The following is a 16,329-nucleotide window of genomic DNA, read 5'->3' on the forward strand; positions in this document are numbered from 1 at the left end:
AAACATGAAGGGACAGCAGGCAGCAACACATATAAAATGCAGCAACACGAAATAAAATAACAAGCACATGATTCAGTTCTCACAAGCCACAACACAAAACACAAGCGCACAACAGGATTTCTAAGTTCACAAGTTAAAGATACATGGATGCATAATAAAAGCTAAAACATGACATGAAGCTGGCTCACACTTAGGTTTCATCCATCTCATACTCATCCTCATCTTCATCAAACTCTTCTTCTTCGGACTCAAACTCTTCTTCATTGAGCTCTCTTACCCTTGCACTTCTACGCAGCTCTAGTTGTTCTTCTGCTCCCACTGCATCTCCAAGCACAGACCAAAGTATCCCTGTACCTTCCATGACTTCTTCCTCATCTCTAAAGGAAACTAATGCACAATCATCTCCATTCTCTTGGAGGAAACCTTGAGCTTCAGTTGTACCACTAGACAAGAGAACATCAGTAATTTTCTTGGACTTGATCTTTGCTCTCTTATTAATTAGCCTGTTGTTGAACTGAATGTAGACCAACTTGTTGAGGCAGTCTGTAGTAAGCCTATTTCTCTTCTTAGTGTGCACCTATAAATTTAAAATAAGAGCACTTTTAGTTCTGCAATTTTATTGTAATGCTGCTGTAATTTTGATAACAGATAGGTACTAACCCCATCAAACCCACTCCAATTTCTTTCACAACCAGAAGAACTTGCTGTTAAAGATAGGATCTTGGTAGCCATCTTCTGTAGAGCTGGTGTTTCAGTTCCATAAAGCCGCCACCATGATGCTGAAATAAAATACCTCTCTATTAGTTAGTAGTATAACAGATTGCTTGTTACAATGCTGAAATAAACAGCCTCTCTATTTACGAACAACTTGTTACAATGTGGAATCGACGCGAGGTGCCACCTAGGCGCTCCGATCGACTAGGAGGCCGCCTACCCCCCTAGTCCAGGCGGAAGGCCATGGCCTAGCGCCTAGGCGTGCCTAGGCGCGACGTAATCGCCGATTTTCAAAACCCTGAATATAGTACATGTCTGTGTTTTAGTAAAACATGACTTGATTGCATATTCTATAGCATATGCATGTTTGGACCTTTTTTTCATTCAGTAATCCTTTGTTTATTTCATTTTACTTGATTTATGGTCTATTGATTGGTTGCTGAAATTATTGAAATCTTCTTTTCTCCTCAGATCCTGGACTGTGCTCTTGGGCACAATGAGTCTGCACTTTTTAGGCGAGCTCAGTTGAAAGCTCTAGTTTCAATCCATAGCAAAGAGGTAACATTATCATATCACTCTGCTTCAGAAGTTTTCATGTTCAACCAGGGTTATGTCATGGTTAGAGCTTCTACCATAACAGGCTGGCAAGGGTGGAGAGCTTACCCATGATGAGACTACAATCATAAGTGGAGCCTTGGACCTGACCGAAAAGGTGTACATCATCTTTTTTTTGTTATATGTGACCTATTTTTCTTTTTTGAATAAAGAAGTAACACTTATTTCTCAAGGGGACTTTGGTCCAAATGAAGTTGGCATAAACTCAGAAGGCATCACACTTATCATTGTGTAAAATTGTTGTTTCCTTGGGATGAATTTGGTGGTATTAGAAGAAATGAGCTATGATTTTCTTGGCTTTTATATACAACCTCTCAACATTTAACTAGGATATGTAATTATGTATTACTCCTTCCAATCCAAATTATAAGACATTTTGACTTTTCTAGATATATCGGTTTTTGTATGCACTTAGATATGCAATATTTCTAGATACACAGTAGAATTTAATGTATATAGAAAAGCCAAAATGTCTTATAATTTGGAACAGAGGGAGTAATATCCTGTATTAGACTTTTTGTTTCATTCTCTATATCTCCTATTTGTGTTTATAAGTAAGCATACAAGAGTTTCCAGTTCACTGCTATGGTGCTCAACTAGAAATGATTTAACCCCTGTTGTAATTTTTGTGCAAATAAACAACTTGCAAGTGCCCTTGTTGAATTTTGTACAAGGTTCAGTTTGATATATGTGCTGAATTAGCAAGCAAAGTGACATGGTAATTTAGGGTTTGCAGCACTTTATACACTGATGAAAAGTTCACTTAATTTGGTTGACAATTACATAACCTTCATCCATCTAGTTGAATTTGGAAGGACTCTTATTACTCTGTGTGTGTGCAGACTGCTGCAGAAGCTATGACACCAATTGAGTCAACTTTCTCACTGGATGTGGATTCCAAGTTGGATTGGTAATAATACATGCCCACTTATTGAACCACAACTCGTGCTGATGTATCTTATTATTGACCTTAATCCATTTTGTCACACTCTTGTTTTTTTTTTCTGTGATTCGTTTCTGTTTTACTGCATTGATATTCTTTATAGACACAAATCTGTGTGTATCGTTTTAGTACTGCTAGTTAGGCCACTTGTGATGCCTTGGGGTGCGATCATAGTGCATAAGGATTGATGGCACTCAGTTTTTTTTGTGTGTTATCCAACATTTTTTTTCTTGGAGGCAGAGTCAAGACGTAGATAGTGCCAGATAATAACTTGCCCCCCCACCCCCCCACACAACATTTGTTAACTGTTATGCAAACTTTCGGCCAACAACAAAGCTTAGTCCCACAAAAGTTTGGGTAGCTAGAGCTGAAACACAACACGAGCCACTAGCCCACTAACAAGAAGGGAAAAGGAATAAGAAAGGAAATAAATATTTGCAAATGGAAGGAAATTCTACATTCCATTTGCATCCCACACATGGTGTATTAGAGTGACCGTGGATATACTGATTGATAAGATGTTGAACAGAGGATACACGCTATTTTCTTCCGGCTTCTGTGTCAATTGGCTATGACTATTATGTGCTTAAGTGAAATTACAATAGGTTTCCTTCATCACTTGGACACCTTTTTTAGAACATCGCAGGAGATCTGGTAGTCATTTGATTAAGAAAAGAGACTGTTGGAATGTAACTGTGACAACCCATATGGGGCGCCTGGCCCATTGGCCCATGTACTCTGTAACCCTAGCCTACAGGCTATATAATGAAGGTCACCCCACCAGTTATACGTGTGCGGTGTGTTTCTTCATGGTATTAGAGCAAAACACGATTTCTTTTCTTCCACTGCCCCCGCACCTGGCCGCCGCGTACGCGCCCCTCGGCCACCGGCACCCGGCCGTCGCGCTGCGTCGCCGTTACCCCGACCGTCGCGCCTCCGCCACCCGGCCCCCGCGCCGCCGCCACCAGGCCGCCGGCCCGCGCCTGCGCCAACCCGCCCCACCCGGATGCCGGCCCTAGCCGCGCCGCCGCGTCACCGCCATCCATGGCCACCGACACCACCGGCGCAGATGGGCTTGCTCCGGTCTTCTTCCTCGCCTACGCCGCCGTCAACGTGAAGCAGCACGTGCCGATCGATCTCAGCCTCGAGCGCCCCAACTACTCCAAGTGGAAGGCCTTCTTCACCGCCCTCTGCGGCAAGTACGGGCTGCTCGGCCACATCAACGGCACGGTGGTCGCGCGCCCTGATGATCCCACGTGGTCTCAGCCTGACGCGTGCGTTCGCGGGTGGATGTACAACTCCGCCGACGACGCTGTCCTCGACCTCGCCATGGAGCCCGATCAGGACGCATGCACACTGTACATCTCCATTGAGGCCCTGTTCCAGGCGAACAAGGAGTCTCGCGCCGTCGTCCTCGAGCAGGAGTTTCACAACCTGTCCCAGGGCGACCTCTCCATCGACGCCTACGCCCAGCAGATGAAGCGCACCGCTAATGCGCTCCGGGAGGTCGGCCACACTGTCTCCCCCACGCAGCTCGTTCTCAATCTTCTGCGCGGCCTCAACCCTCGCTTCGCCAACACCGCCGACATCATCGCCAACACGTCACCGCTGCCCGACTTCAAGTCCGCCACCAACATGCTCCGTGTTAAGGAACTTCGCCTTGGCACCGAGAACAAGGAAGCTTCGGCATCGGCACTCGTTGTTTCCACCGCCCCGTCCTGCACGTCGCCCGCCTGCCACTCCACCTCCTCCTCCAGCAATGGGGGCAGTGGCAAGGGCAAGGGGCGCGGTGGCAACGGTGGCTGGGCCAAGAGCATTGCTCAAGTCCACCAACAACCAACTGTACAACCACTTCACTAAAAAAACCCACTCAAACAGGACCCATTAAAGGCCGTGGCAGCGTCCACGGAGAGAAACTGTAGTTGTAGCGTCCACGGAGAGAGCAGTCAGCACAACTGTTAGTATTGGTGATAGTCAGTTAGCTCTGCAGGCGACTAAAACGAGTAATACACACTTCATGCACAAACAATTCCTTGACAAGCTTTCCAAAAAGGTTTCAGGCCTCCTTGCAACACCAGATGACCCCTTTTTTTGGTGTCGAGAAGTGCCCAGGGTGCAGAAATTATCCCACGTCGTAGCCGTCGAATTGCAGGTGTGGGAGTCGAATTTGACAAGACGGACTTATGTTCAAGGACCACAAAGAAAGTCATGCAGGCCTTGAATGTGACTGGTGGTGGTGGGGGGGTCCATCGCACGGGTGTCGGCGGTGCCGGGAGCCGATGGCAGGACACGACGGCGCGCAGAGGACGGCGGTCTCCCGACGGGTCGGCTCGACGTAGGGAGGACCGGCTGGGCGGCCGGCGGCTGGAGGGGGTGAGGAAAGAGGAGGCGGCGGCGGCCAGGGGCTGGCTGGGCGGGCGGCGGGCGGCGGAAATGGGCAGCGGAGGGGATGGGGAATGGACAGCGGCGCGGCCAGGGGCTGGCTAGGCGGGCAGCGGCCGGAGGAAAGGGGAGGGAGGAAGGGAGCAGCGGCGGCCGGCGGGGTGAGGGAGGGAGGGAGCAGTGGCGGCTGGCTGGGGGAGGGAGGAAGCGACGGTGGCCAGGGGCTGGGTGGCGGCCGGCTGGGGGAGGGAGAGTGTCTAGGGTTTAGGATGCCTTTGGTACCATGTTGGATTGTGAGAAAACCTAACCCTAACCAGGGTTGGAGTTGTATTGATAGGTTAGAGTACCTGGGTCTGGCCCATTACAAAGGGATATTCTAACATATTGGAATCCATAATGCAACTACCTTCAGACAAGGCTCCAGGCCCAGATGGGTACACAGGTAGATTCTATAAGGTGTGTTGGCCAATTATCAAAAGGGATGTGATGGCTGTTATTTCTGCAATTTGGTGCAGAAAATTTGGGCAGTTTGGAAGACTTAACACAACATTTGTTACTCTTATCCCTAAGGAGGGGGCTGAGGAGGTAAAGGATTTTTGACCTATCAGTCTAGTGCACAGTATTGCCAAGCTTGTCACCAAATTGATGTCCAACAGATTGTCCCAATGACTGCATGATCTAGTTTCTCCAAGGCAGAGCGCCTTTATTAAAGGCCGTTTCATCCAAGACAGCTTCATGTTGGTCCAGCAGACTGCCAGATTGCTTCACCAACAAAGCAAACCAAGGGTACTCCTGAAGCTCGACATCACTAAAGCATTTGATTCCGTCTCTTAGCCTTTCTTGCTTGAAGTTCTCCAACAATTAGGATTTGGGCAGATCTGGAGAGATATCTTAAGTGGGCTTTTAGCAACTTCCTCCACACAAGTTCTGCTCAATGGAGTTCCGGGGGCCATCATTCACCACAAGAGAGGGTTGCGGCAAGGGGATCCCCTCTCTCCTATGCTTTTTATTTTAGTGATGGACATCCTTGGATGCAATGTGGCTAAAGCTGATGAGGAGGGGCAGTTGCAACCTCTCTCCTCTAAACCACTACACCACAAGATTTCGCTATATGCTGATGACACAGTTCTCTTTTTCCACCCAAGGGAAAATGAAATCCATACTGTTCTAGGAATTTTAAATTTGTTTGGAGAAGCTTCGGGATTAAAAACTAATATTCAGAAGAGCAGGGTTTATCCCATTCGATGTGGTCAGGAAGAGTTGATGACCCTTCATGATTGGCTTCCATGTGAGCTCGCTTCTTTCCCCTGCAAATACCTTGGTCTGCCTCTGTCTCTAAAAAAGCTGTCCAAAAATCAGGTGCAGCCCATTATTGATAGAGTGGTTGATCAACTTTCTGGGTGGAAAGCGGATCTAGTGACAAGGGCCGGCAGAAGAGTGCAGGTTCAGTATGTGATGACCGGCATGCTTATCTATTTAGCCATGGCAGTCGACATACCCACAGGCTCGCTCAAAGCTATTGACAAGATCAGAAAAGGATGTCTCTGGCGTGGAAGGAAAGATGTCAGAGGAGGACACTGTTTAGTGGCTTGGGGTAGAGTTTGTAGATCTCTTGAAATCGGCGGACTTGGGATTTCTAGTCTCAAAGAACTGGGACGGGCCTTAAGAATGAGATGGTTGTGGCTGAGCAAAACGGATCCGGATAAGCCTTGGACCTCACTGCCTTGTAGATCTCCAACAAAATGAAGGCCTTCTTCTACACTGCCCTGATCACTGAGATTGGGAATGGGTCTTCAACCTTATTTTGGCAAGACCGTTGGGTCCACGGAAAGAATATTGAAGACCTTGCTCCTAGACTGTTTGCAGCTGTGCCAAAAAAGATTAGGAACATCAGAATTGTGCTGGAGGCCTTGACAGACAGAAAATGGTTAACTGATATTAAAGGGGCCTTAACTGTAGGTGTCTTTGCCGACCTCCTGGATCTTTGGTATGAACTTCAAACTATCCAGCTTCATCCAGACATGGAGGACAAGCATATTTTCAGGTTTGCTCCTGATGGAATTTATTCAGCTAAAGCAGCTTATGATGGCCTCTTCATCGGGTCGACCAAGGCTCAGTATTGGGAATTAATTTGGAAAACTTGGTCTCCTCCCAAATGTAAATTCTTTCTATGGCTTGCTGATCTTGGAAGATGTTGGACAGCAGACCGTCTGCAGAAGACAGGATTAAGCCATCCTGACAAATGTGTTCTGTGTGACCAAGATCAAGAAACCATAGACCACATTTTGGTGGGTTGTGTCTTTGCTAGGAGCTTTTGGTTTCAGCTGCTGGGACAGGTCAACATGTCCGGCTTTGCTCCTCAGTAGGGAGAAGTTAAAACTATGGAATGGTGGAGCAGAATCAGTGAGCAACTGCAAGGGATTGCTAAAAAAGTGCTTAATTCCTTGATAACCCTTGGGCTATGGACTCTCTGGAACCATAGAAATGGGTGCGTTTTTTATAGAGTTAAACCCAATCTAGAGGGAGTTATTAGGAGAGCTGAAGAAGAAATTATTGTCTGGAAGTTCGCGGGGGCCAAACACCTTGCCCTTATTACAGCTCCCATTCCAGGTGTCCCTCAGGGATCTGGTAGAGGGATCAGTCGCTAGCTCCATAACGGAAGTTTCTTGCGTCTGGGGCTGGACTGGTTCGTTGGGTCTGTGGTTGTGGTGACATTTTAGGTGGTCATCTTGTTTTGTTGTGGCCAGATGGCCATGATTATTTTTTCTTGTTTCTTCCTTTCTTTTCTTTTTTTGTCTTTTTTTGTGTTTGTATTTGGTCTATTTTTAGACCATCCTTTTCTTAATTCAATGATACACAGCTCTCCTGTGTGTTTGAGAAAAAAAACAGGACCATTACAAGTAGCAGCCCCAATTAGTTTCCTGAAGTGCATTGATGGGTACGGAGCTTATGAAGAGCAGAGTTCCCTGCCACACTCCAAAGGTAGCATTCATTTGCAACAACCTGCAGTGCCGCAGGAACACAAGGTCTGTTTCCTTTAAACACACAACCATTGCGATGTTTCCAATCTCCCAAGCAACCAATATGATGAGGGAGTTAAGGCCTTTTTTGAGCTCCTTCGGGACTGCTTTAGCAGATCTACTATACCAACTTAAAAATCTATCATCAGACTGGTGAGAGCGTCAGCAGCTCCAGCTTCATGAACAAAAGGGACCAAACCTCTCTAGCGAAGACATAGGTGACCAAGCAATGTTGGATAGTCTCCTCAGCCTGAACACATAGAGGACAAGTAGCAGGATGTGGGAGCCCTCGTTTAGCAAGCCTGCTAGCAGTCCAACATCTGTTTTTTTTACAGCCAACCATATAAAAAACCTGCATTGCAATAGTGCCCAGTTTTTCCAGATATGTTTACATGTACCAAATTTTACTGACCCATTGAAAAAGGCCTCGTAAGCTGATTTGCTGGAGTAAACTCCATGCACTGATAGCCGCCATATGTGCTGATCAGGGGTGTCTTGCTGCAGCTCGTGGTTATCCACCAAGTTCCAGAGCTGTAGGTACTCAACAAGAACCTGTACTGTCAGGGCTCATCTGATGTCGGATACCCATGTACGGTTGTGCAACCCTTGTGCCATTGTTCTCTGCTTTCTAGCCTCTGGAAATCATCTGAATTAAGTTTGGAGCCCATTTAGCGGCAGTTTTGCCATGCAACCAACGCTCTGTCTAGAATTTGGTTGTTTCTCCATTGCCTACAACAACTTTGAACATGGCTTGTGCCTTGGGGGGGAATCCCGATGGGCCATGACATCGAGTCAAAGGCCTTAGATCACTTGGACACCTCCCAATGAAATCACTCATCTGACATCCTATCTCATATTTTCCAGAGTGAGTCACACAATTAGTTTTGGATTAGCATTTCTTCATCTCTATGTTGGTCGCGAGCTTGTTCCATGACAGAAGCGCGGTCAACATAGAGAGGTATAAGGTGGCAAAGAAGACTGCAAAGCGAGCTGTGAGTGAGGCAAAGGATCGAGCCTATGATGATCTTTACCGAAGACTTAGTACAAAGGAATGGGAGAAATATGTCTATAAGATAGCTATGATTCGAGAAAGGAAGACGAGGGACCTCAACCAAGTTAAATGCATTAAGGATGAGATGGATCAACTCTTGGTGAAAGGACAAGACATCAAACAGAGGTGGCAGAGGTATTTTGACAATCTTTTCAATGGTGAGAATGAGACTATGAACATCCAATTGGATGACTTATTTGATGATTTAAATAGACGCTTTGTACGCAGGATCCAAGAATCAGTGGTCAAAGAAGCTTTAAAGAGGATGAAAGGGGGCAAGGCGATGGGTCCGGATGGTATCCTAATAGAGGTGTGGAAATGCCTTGGGATATTGCTATCGTTTGGCTAACTAAGTTGTTCAACCATATTTTTCGATCAAACAGGATGCCCGATGAGTGGAGGAGTACATTAGTACCAATCTTCAAGAACAAGGGAGATATTCAAAGTTGTACCAACTATCGAGGGATTAAGCTCATGAGGCACACTATGAAGCTATGGGAGAGAGTTATTGAGCATCACCTGAGAGGAATGACACATTTCACCATGAACCAATTTGGATTCATGCCTGGAAGGTCAACCATGGAAGCAATTTTCTTAATAAGGCAGGTTATGGAGCGATATAAGGAGCAGAAGAAGGACTTGCACATGGTTTTTATCGACTTGGAAAAGGCCTATGATAAAATACCTAGGAATCACATGTGGTGGACATTGGATAAGCATAAAGTCCCAACAAAGTATGTTACACTTATCAAGGACATGTATGACAAGGTTGTGACTAGTGTCCGAACAACTGATGGTGATACAAATGTTTTCCCGATTAACATAGGACTACATCAAGGTTCAGCTTTGAGCCCTTATCTATTTGCCTTAGTGATAGATGAGGTCACGAGGGATATACAAGGAGATATCCCTTGGTGTATGCTTTTCGCTGACGATGTAGTTCTAGTAGATGAAAACCGGGAAAGAGTAAATAGAAAGCTAGAGTTATGGCGTCAGACCCTAGAGTCAAAAGGATTTATAATTAGCAGGACCAAAACCGAGTATATGAGATGTGACTTTGGTACTACGATTAGTGAGGATGGAGATGTAAGTTTGGGAGGCCAGATAGTATCAAAGGACACCTTCCATTATTTGGGATCGATGCTACAGAGAGATGGTGATATTGATGAAGATGTTAGCCATAGAATCGAAGCGGGGTGGATGAAATGGCGTCAAGCATCGGGAGTCCTTTGCGACAAGAGAGTGCCACAGAAGTTGAAAGACAAGTTCTACAGGACAACAATTAGGCCTGCAATGTTATATGGGGCTGAGTGTTTGCCTACTAAGAGACGACGTATTCAACAACTAAGTGTCGCAGAGATGTGTATGTTGCGTTGGATATGTGGGCACACAAGATTGGACCGAGTGAGAAACGATGACATACACGATCGGTTAGGAGTAACGTCAATTGAAGAAAAATTTATTCAACACCGGTTGAGATGGTTTGGGCATGTCCACCGGAGACCTCCAGAGGCACCGGTGCATAGAGGCATCATAAGACGTGACAATAATGTGAAGAGAGGTAGAGGTCGACCAAACTTGACATGGGAGGAGGCAATCAAAAGGGACTTGAAGGAATGGAATATCCCAATGGAGTTGTGTTTGGATAAAAGTGCTTGGAAAGAAGCTATCTACGTGCCCGAACCGTGATTAGACATTTTTCCTTTTAGTGCTCTCAAAAGATTTTCCCTCCCCTTTCCCTCTCTTTCCCATTTTGGTGACATCTTGTTGGGTTCCAACTCTAGCCTGTTTGAGACTAAAAGGCAACGTTGATGTATGTTGGTCGCGAGCAGGCAGAAATTATCTGTTCCATGTGCTTAAGTTCCCCTTTTCAGGTTGAAATGAGCACTTGACATAACTAACACCTATCTGGTTCTATCTTGTACTTTCTGATATATATTAGCAACTTGCAAGCCCATTATGTAGTACCTGATAGGAGTTCCTTTGTACATTTGCAGAACTCTTAAAATATGCTAGATTTTGATGTTTCACTTGATAATAGAAATTTATGCATAGTATATATCCGTAGTGTTATATTATTTGTATTTGTCAATATAAACTCTTGTAGACTACAACCTATTGGTTTATTTTTTTTCACAGGGAAGCAATTGGAAAAATTCTTGCCCGTGGTCATAGTCGTGTTCCTGTATACTCTGGAAACCCTAGAAACATCATTGGTCTCCTATTGGTAAGATTCATTGTTGCTGTTGATTATTATCCAGTGATTTTGTATCCTTAACTATCAAAGCATTTTGAACTTAATAGGTGAAGAGTCTATTGACTGTTCGTGCTGAAACGGAGACGCCAGTTAGTGCTGTTTCAATTAGAAGGATTCCAAGGTATGCCCTTCATCTGTTGGATTATGTTCTTGCTCTAGAATCTTTATGTCTCAGTATGTGATACCATGCTCCAGTGGTGGAGTTTTGAGATATATTCTTTACTGTATCATGCCTGTAAACTAAACTGCTTCCTTCTGAGAAATATGTTACAGGGTTCCTTCAGACATGCCTCTGTATGATATACTGAATGAGTTTCAGAAAGGAAGTAGTCATATGGCTGCTGTTGTGAAGGCTAAACCCAAAACTGAACCACCCCTTGACAAAACTGAACCAAACAGGGAAGCAGTTGGACCAACACAATTGACTGTTCCCTTGTTATCTAATGCTGAAGAAAGTGCAGACAATGTGGTTGTGGATATCGAAAGACCACATAACAGGCAGATTAATGGGAACACAGCATCAAACGCAGTGCCTAGGTCATCAGAGGATATTGAGGATGGTGAGGTCGTTGGAATCATCACACTTGAGGATGTATTCGAAGAACTCCTACAGGTAAGTTGTTCCTCGGGAAGGTGGTTTTATCATTTTATATTATATATATCTCAGTTCAAATTCTTTACTTTTGCAGGAGGAAATCGTGGACGAGACTGATGAATATGTTGATGTTCATAAAAGGTATGCCTCAACTTCACATATACTAGTATTCTTCTGCTACTCTTCAACTTTTGCTAAGTAGAAAGCAACTACTCACAATCTCACTCCCTTACAGGATCCGAGTAGCTGCTGCTGCTGCCGCATCATCGGTTGCAAGGGCTCCATCCGTTAGGAGATTAACGGGCCAAAAGGCTGCAGTAAGTAAACTTTTCTGGTACAGTTATTTAAAATACATCGCATGCAGGCTGTAAAATAATAGTTTCGGTATCTGGGGTCTGGGGATTCACAGACGGGAATATATTCGGTGCACATGAGTCTTTGGTGCACATGAACTAACAAAGTTCACAAAAAATCTTTTTTTCTCTCGAACGCGTAGGAGGACTGCACATCATTATATTAAGAGAGGAAAAAAGGTCCAAGAGGACCAAAGTACAATGCCCATAGGGCAAACCGAACACTTGACCACAATCTAGACCCTACTCATAATAGCAGGAAGACCAAAACTTGCTAGCTGCTTAGCCCCAGCCCTATCCCAGCAGCTTAACTCATTCATAAACAATTTTTTTACAGAGCTTAGAGAAGGGTTCACACCATCAAAAACAACTCTGTTTCTAGTCAGCCATAAGCACCATGACCCCAAAATAATGAGACTGTTGAAGCCTTTCTTTCTGCTTTTGTGCACCTTCTTAATCACCTTCCTCCACCAATCAGCAAAGGAGATTTCATCAACAGCAGGAGTAAGAGCCCCTAGACTCAAGGGAAAAAGGATAGCATGCCAAAACTGCCTGGCAAAACTGCAAGTACACAGAAGATGTTGCACTGTTTCCTGCTCTTGGTCACATAGAACACAAACAACCGGGTGTTGCAACCCTCTCCTTCTTAGTCTATCAGCAGTCCAACACTTATTCCTTATCACCAACCAGAGGAAGAACTTGCATTTTGGGGGAGCCCAGGATTTCCACAAACGTTTTCATGGCTCAAATGAAATGGATCCTATGAAAAAAGCCTTATAGCAAGACTTCGAGGAGAACATCCCAGAAGAAGAGTGCATCCAAACATGTTTGTCAGCATCTTGAGAAAGCAAAACTTCTCCCACAGTATCCCATAACAACAGATATTGCTGCAACCCTCTCAAGGAAAGAGGACCACGAATGTCACTGACCCAATGCCAATTATCCAGAGCCTGTGCCACCGTTCTGGAAGAATACGCCTTGCGGCCAACCATACCCACCACCTCAGGGGCAATGTCCTGGATAGTATTCCCATGAATCCATCTATCCGACCAGAAGAGAGTAGTAGTCCCATTCCCTAAAATGGTAAAAACCGACAAGTCAAAAAACTGTCTAACCTATCGCTGCACTGGGAGGGACAGCCCACGCCAGGGTCTGCTCAGATCCGTCTTTTCCAACCATAACCATTTTGCCTGCATGCCCAGCTTTTGAATTTAAGGTTAGGGATCCCAAGCCCGCCAAGCTTCAAGGGCCTCATGACAACTTCCCATGGAACAAGACAGCTATCACCATTAACCTCCTTTCTTCCTCTCCAAAGAAATCATCGCCGAATTTTATCAATTGATTTAATAACCCACTGAGAGACATTGATTGCAATAAGAAGATAGGTCGGAATGGCCGATAGAACAAACTTCACCAGCTCAGTCCGCCCAGCCAAGTTGAGCAGTCGAGCCTTCCAGTTAGGCAAACGGTCTGCAATCTTCTCAATCCATAACCTAAGGTCACACTTCCTCAATTTTTTATCAGAGATGGGCAGCCCCAGATACCTGCAAGGAAACGAAGCGGGACTGCATTGCAACACACTGCATCCAGCAAGCACCTGCTGAACATCACATCTAATTGGAATAGCACTTCTCTTGAGCATATTGGTTACCAGACCGGAAGCTGAACCAAAACAGTTTAGTATCATCTTAGCACAATTCAGATCTGCTTCAATTGGCTTTATGAAAAGAACCACATCATTCGCATAAATGGAGACTCTACTACGGATATCAGCTCCCCCAAGGCTCTGCAACAAACCTCTATTTTCAGCAGCCCTGAACATGCTGCTAAGAACATCCATAACCAACACAAATAACATGGGATAAAGAGGATCTCCCTGGCGAAGACCTCTCCGATGAAAATTATGATTACCAGGCGAGCCATTCAGGACCACCTGAGTAGAAGAAGTGAATAACAAGTTGGAGATCAGATTACGCCAAACAGGTCCAAAGCCCAAATGTGTCAAAATTTCTAACAAAAACGCCCACAAGACTGAGTCGAAAGCCTTGGAAATATCCAGTTTCAGCAGTAAACTAGAGATCCTCCTCTTATGAAGGAACTTAATTGATTGTTGCACTAGCATGAAATCGTCTTGGATTGACCTTCCTCTAATCAAAGCACTCTGGTTAGCTGCCACCAGGTCTTGAAGATATGGCCCCAATCGATTAGCGAGGATCTTAGTGACCAACTTAGCAAAACTATGAATCAAGCTAATTGGACGAAAATCTCCAGCTGAAGAAGCATCCTCTCTCTTCGGGAGAAGAATGAGATACGCTGAGTTCAGCAAATCAAGCTTATAGGCATTACCATGGTAAAGCGAGTTAAGAGCAGCCATTATGTCGACTTTAATGATGTCCCAACATGTCTTGTAAAATTTTCCTGTAAAACCATCAGGCCCAGGAGCCTTGTCAGAAGGGAGACAAGCAATGGTGTCCATAACCTCTTTTTCCGAAAAAGGCTGCTCCAAAGCACTTAGATCCATCGTAGCCCTGTGACAATTACTCAGACCAATAGTAAAATGTCTCTGCAAATCAGCCCCCAGCAGATTACAAAAATATTCTTCAAAAATTTGCTGCATGTCATCATGATTGGTAGCCATTCTTCCATCTTCCTCAAGTTTGGAAATGAAATTATTTTTCTTCCGATAACATGCCTGTAAATGAATGAACTTAGTGTTGGCATCACCCTCCTTTAGATAGTGGATCCGCGATCTCAACCGAGCAACAGTCCTTTCAAGAGACGCAAGGCTAAGGCATCGTTGCTTCAACAAATTTAGCAACCAAACTTCCCCACTGGACAAAATTCTGATATCCTGCGCCATTTCCAGCCTATGCAACACTTCTCTGACAAGCCCCAGCTGCGTCCTCACATTACCCACTTCTTTATGCCCCCTAGGACTGCAAAACACGAGCTAACCTTTTAAGCTTCAATGACACTTGCTCCAACGGGCAGGAGCTCCTAACTGGCATACTCCAAGACGCACCCACCACCTCCAGAAAACCAGGAATTTTGGGCCAAAAACTCTCAAAGTGAAACCGTCTTTTCCCCATGCAGCCAACTCTGACATTGAGGGTCAAAGGACAATGATCTGAAGATGTGGTAGCCTAGAGTGCGTGTGGGTGTGTGGGTTTGTTTGGTTTGTATGAGGTTTCCTATCCTCACCTTTTTCCTCTTAATATAATGATACACAGCTCTCCTGCGTTTTCGAAAAAAATGATGTGGTAGCATTACTATGAAGAGAAGCGTCCGGGAATAGATCTTCCCAACAGCTAGTGCAAAAAACATGGTCCAGCTTAACAAGAGTTGGAGCATCCCTCTGGTTGGACCAAGTATACCTCCTTCCCTTCAAATGAATCTCTTTCAGATCCAAGGAATTAATAAGCCTATGGAAGTCCCCCAGCATAGCCCTGTTAATATTGGAATTGTTCTTGTCTTCCTCCCTGAAAATTAGATTGAAATCGCCCCCAATGATCCATGGTCCCACACAAGTATCTTTGATTTCTTTTAATTCCTGAAGAAAGGAGGATTTAAGATTGTCCTGGTGAGGACCATACACTCCAGTGAACCACCAGCAAGAACCATTTTTCTCTTGCAATTTAACGGAAACCGAAAATTGCTTGATAACTGAAGCCAACGATGTAAAAACTCTATCCGCCATGATATTAACACCCCACCTCTGGTACCAATCGCTGGGCTATAAACAAAATTACTGAAACCAGACCCCAAAATTGAGAGAATATCAAAATCTGAAATAGAACAAAGTTTGGTTTCCTGTAGGCAAATCATCGAAGGTCTAATGTCAACCACCAAAGATTTAACAGAATCTCTCTTCACATGATCATTCAGCCCTCTCACATTCCAGATTAAAAAACAGCTTGAATCCATCTAAACGACGATCAAACACCACCAGCAACCACCCCAACCGCACCTAAACAGGTCCGTTCAGCGGCACCGTCCAGCCAAACAGCGCTGCCAAAGCAGCAATATGAACGCTAGAGAGCCCAGAAACAAATAGCTTCGCATATTTCCCGGCATCCTGGACAGAAATAACTTCATTGTCATCACAGAAACCTAGATGTCTGCAGACCTGGGCAGCAGCCTCAGAACCGAGTTCTGGAGGAAATTTGGCCACCCTCCTGCTCCGACTTGGTACAAAATTACTGGGTAGAGGCTTCTTCCTTCTCTTGGGAAACCATGGAGTTGGCAGCAAGGCATCCACCGGTTTAGTGACCAAACACTGGAATTCGCACAAGGGTGAAGAAATTACCATAGAATTATCAAAAGTCGATTGAACCAATGTGTCATCCTGATCATCCGAATTAGATGGTATCAACCTCCTGGAGTAGACCTTGAAAACAGG

At 45.0% G+C, this 16,329-nt stretch overlaps 2 protein-coding genes across 4 annotated transcripts in view; one reads left to right on the top strand and one right to left on the bottom strand.

Moving 5' to 3' along the window:
* The window catches only part of LOC103635529 (DUF21 domain-containing protein At4g14240), a 50,304-nt gene that overhangs the window by 15,471 nt on the left and 18,504 nt on the right, over positions 1-16,329 (top strand). The window contains exons 5-12 of the mRNA XM_008657959.1: positions 1,186-1,272; positions 1,355-1,426; positions 2,172-2,239; positions 10,865-10,952; positions 11,030-11,103; positions 11,256-11,595; positions 11,672-11,718; positions 11,813-11,894. Coding sequence (XP_008656181.1) covers positions 1,186-1,272; positions 1,355-1,426; positions 2,172-2,239; positions 10,865-10,952; positions 11,030-11,103; positions 11,256-11,595; positions 11,672-11,718; positions 11,813-11,894 — 858 coding nt within the window. The remainder of the gene's footprint in view (positions 1-1,185; positions 1,273-1,354; positions 1,427-2,171; positions 2,240-10,864; positions 10,953-11,029; positions 11,104-11,255; positions 11,596-11,671; positions 11,719-11,812; positions 11,895-16,329) is intronic.
* Positions 31-16,329, bottom strand: part of LOC109941430 (uncharacterized) — a 34,163-nt gene continuing 17,864 nt past the window's right edge. Inside the window, exons 1-3 of one of the 3 annotated variants that reach the window (XR_004851987.1) lie at positions 11,795-15,456; positions 661-779; positions 72-577 (exon numbers count right to left, since the gene is read on the bottom strand). Coding sequence is in view for 1 of the 3 variants with exons in the window: in XM_020542380.3 (XP_020397969.1) it covers positions 191-577; positions 661-779 (506 nt within the window). In the remaining 2 variants the exon portion in view is untranslated. Of the gene's footprint in view, positions 578-660; positions 780-11,794; positions 15,457-16,329 lie in introns of those variants that run through there. The other 2 variants (XR_002264044.1, XM_020542380.3) reach the window with 2 other exon arrangements.

Source organism: Zea mays, chromosome 8 (assembly GCF_902167145.1).
Source record: "Zea mays cultivar B73 chromosome 8, Zm-B73-REFERENCE-NAM-5.0, whole genome shotgun sequence".
NCBI classification, from domain to species: Eukaryota; Viridiplantae; Streptophyta; class Magnoliopsida; order Poales; family Poaceae; genus Zea; species Zea mays.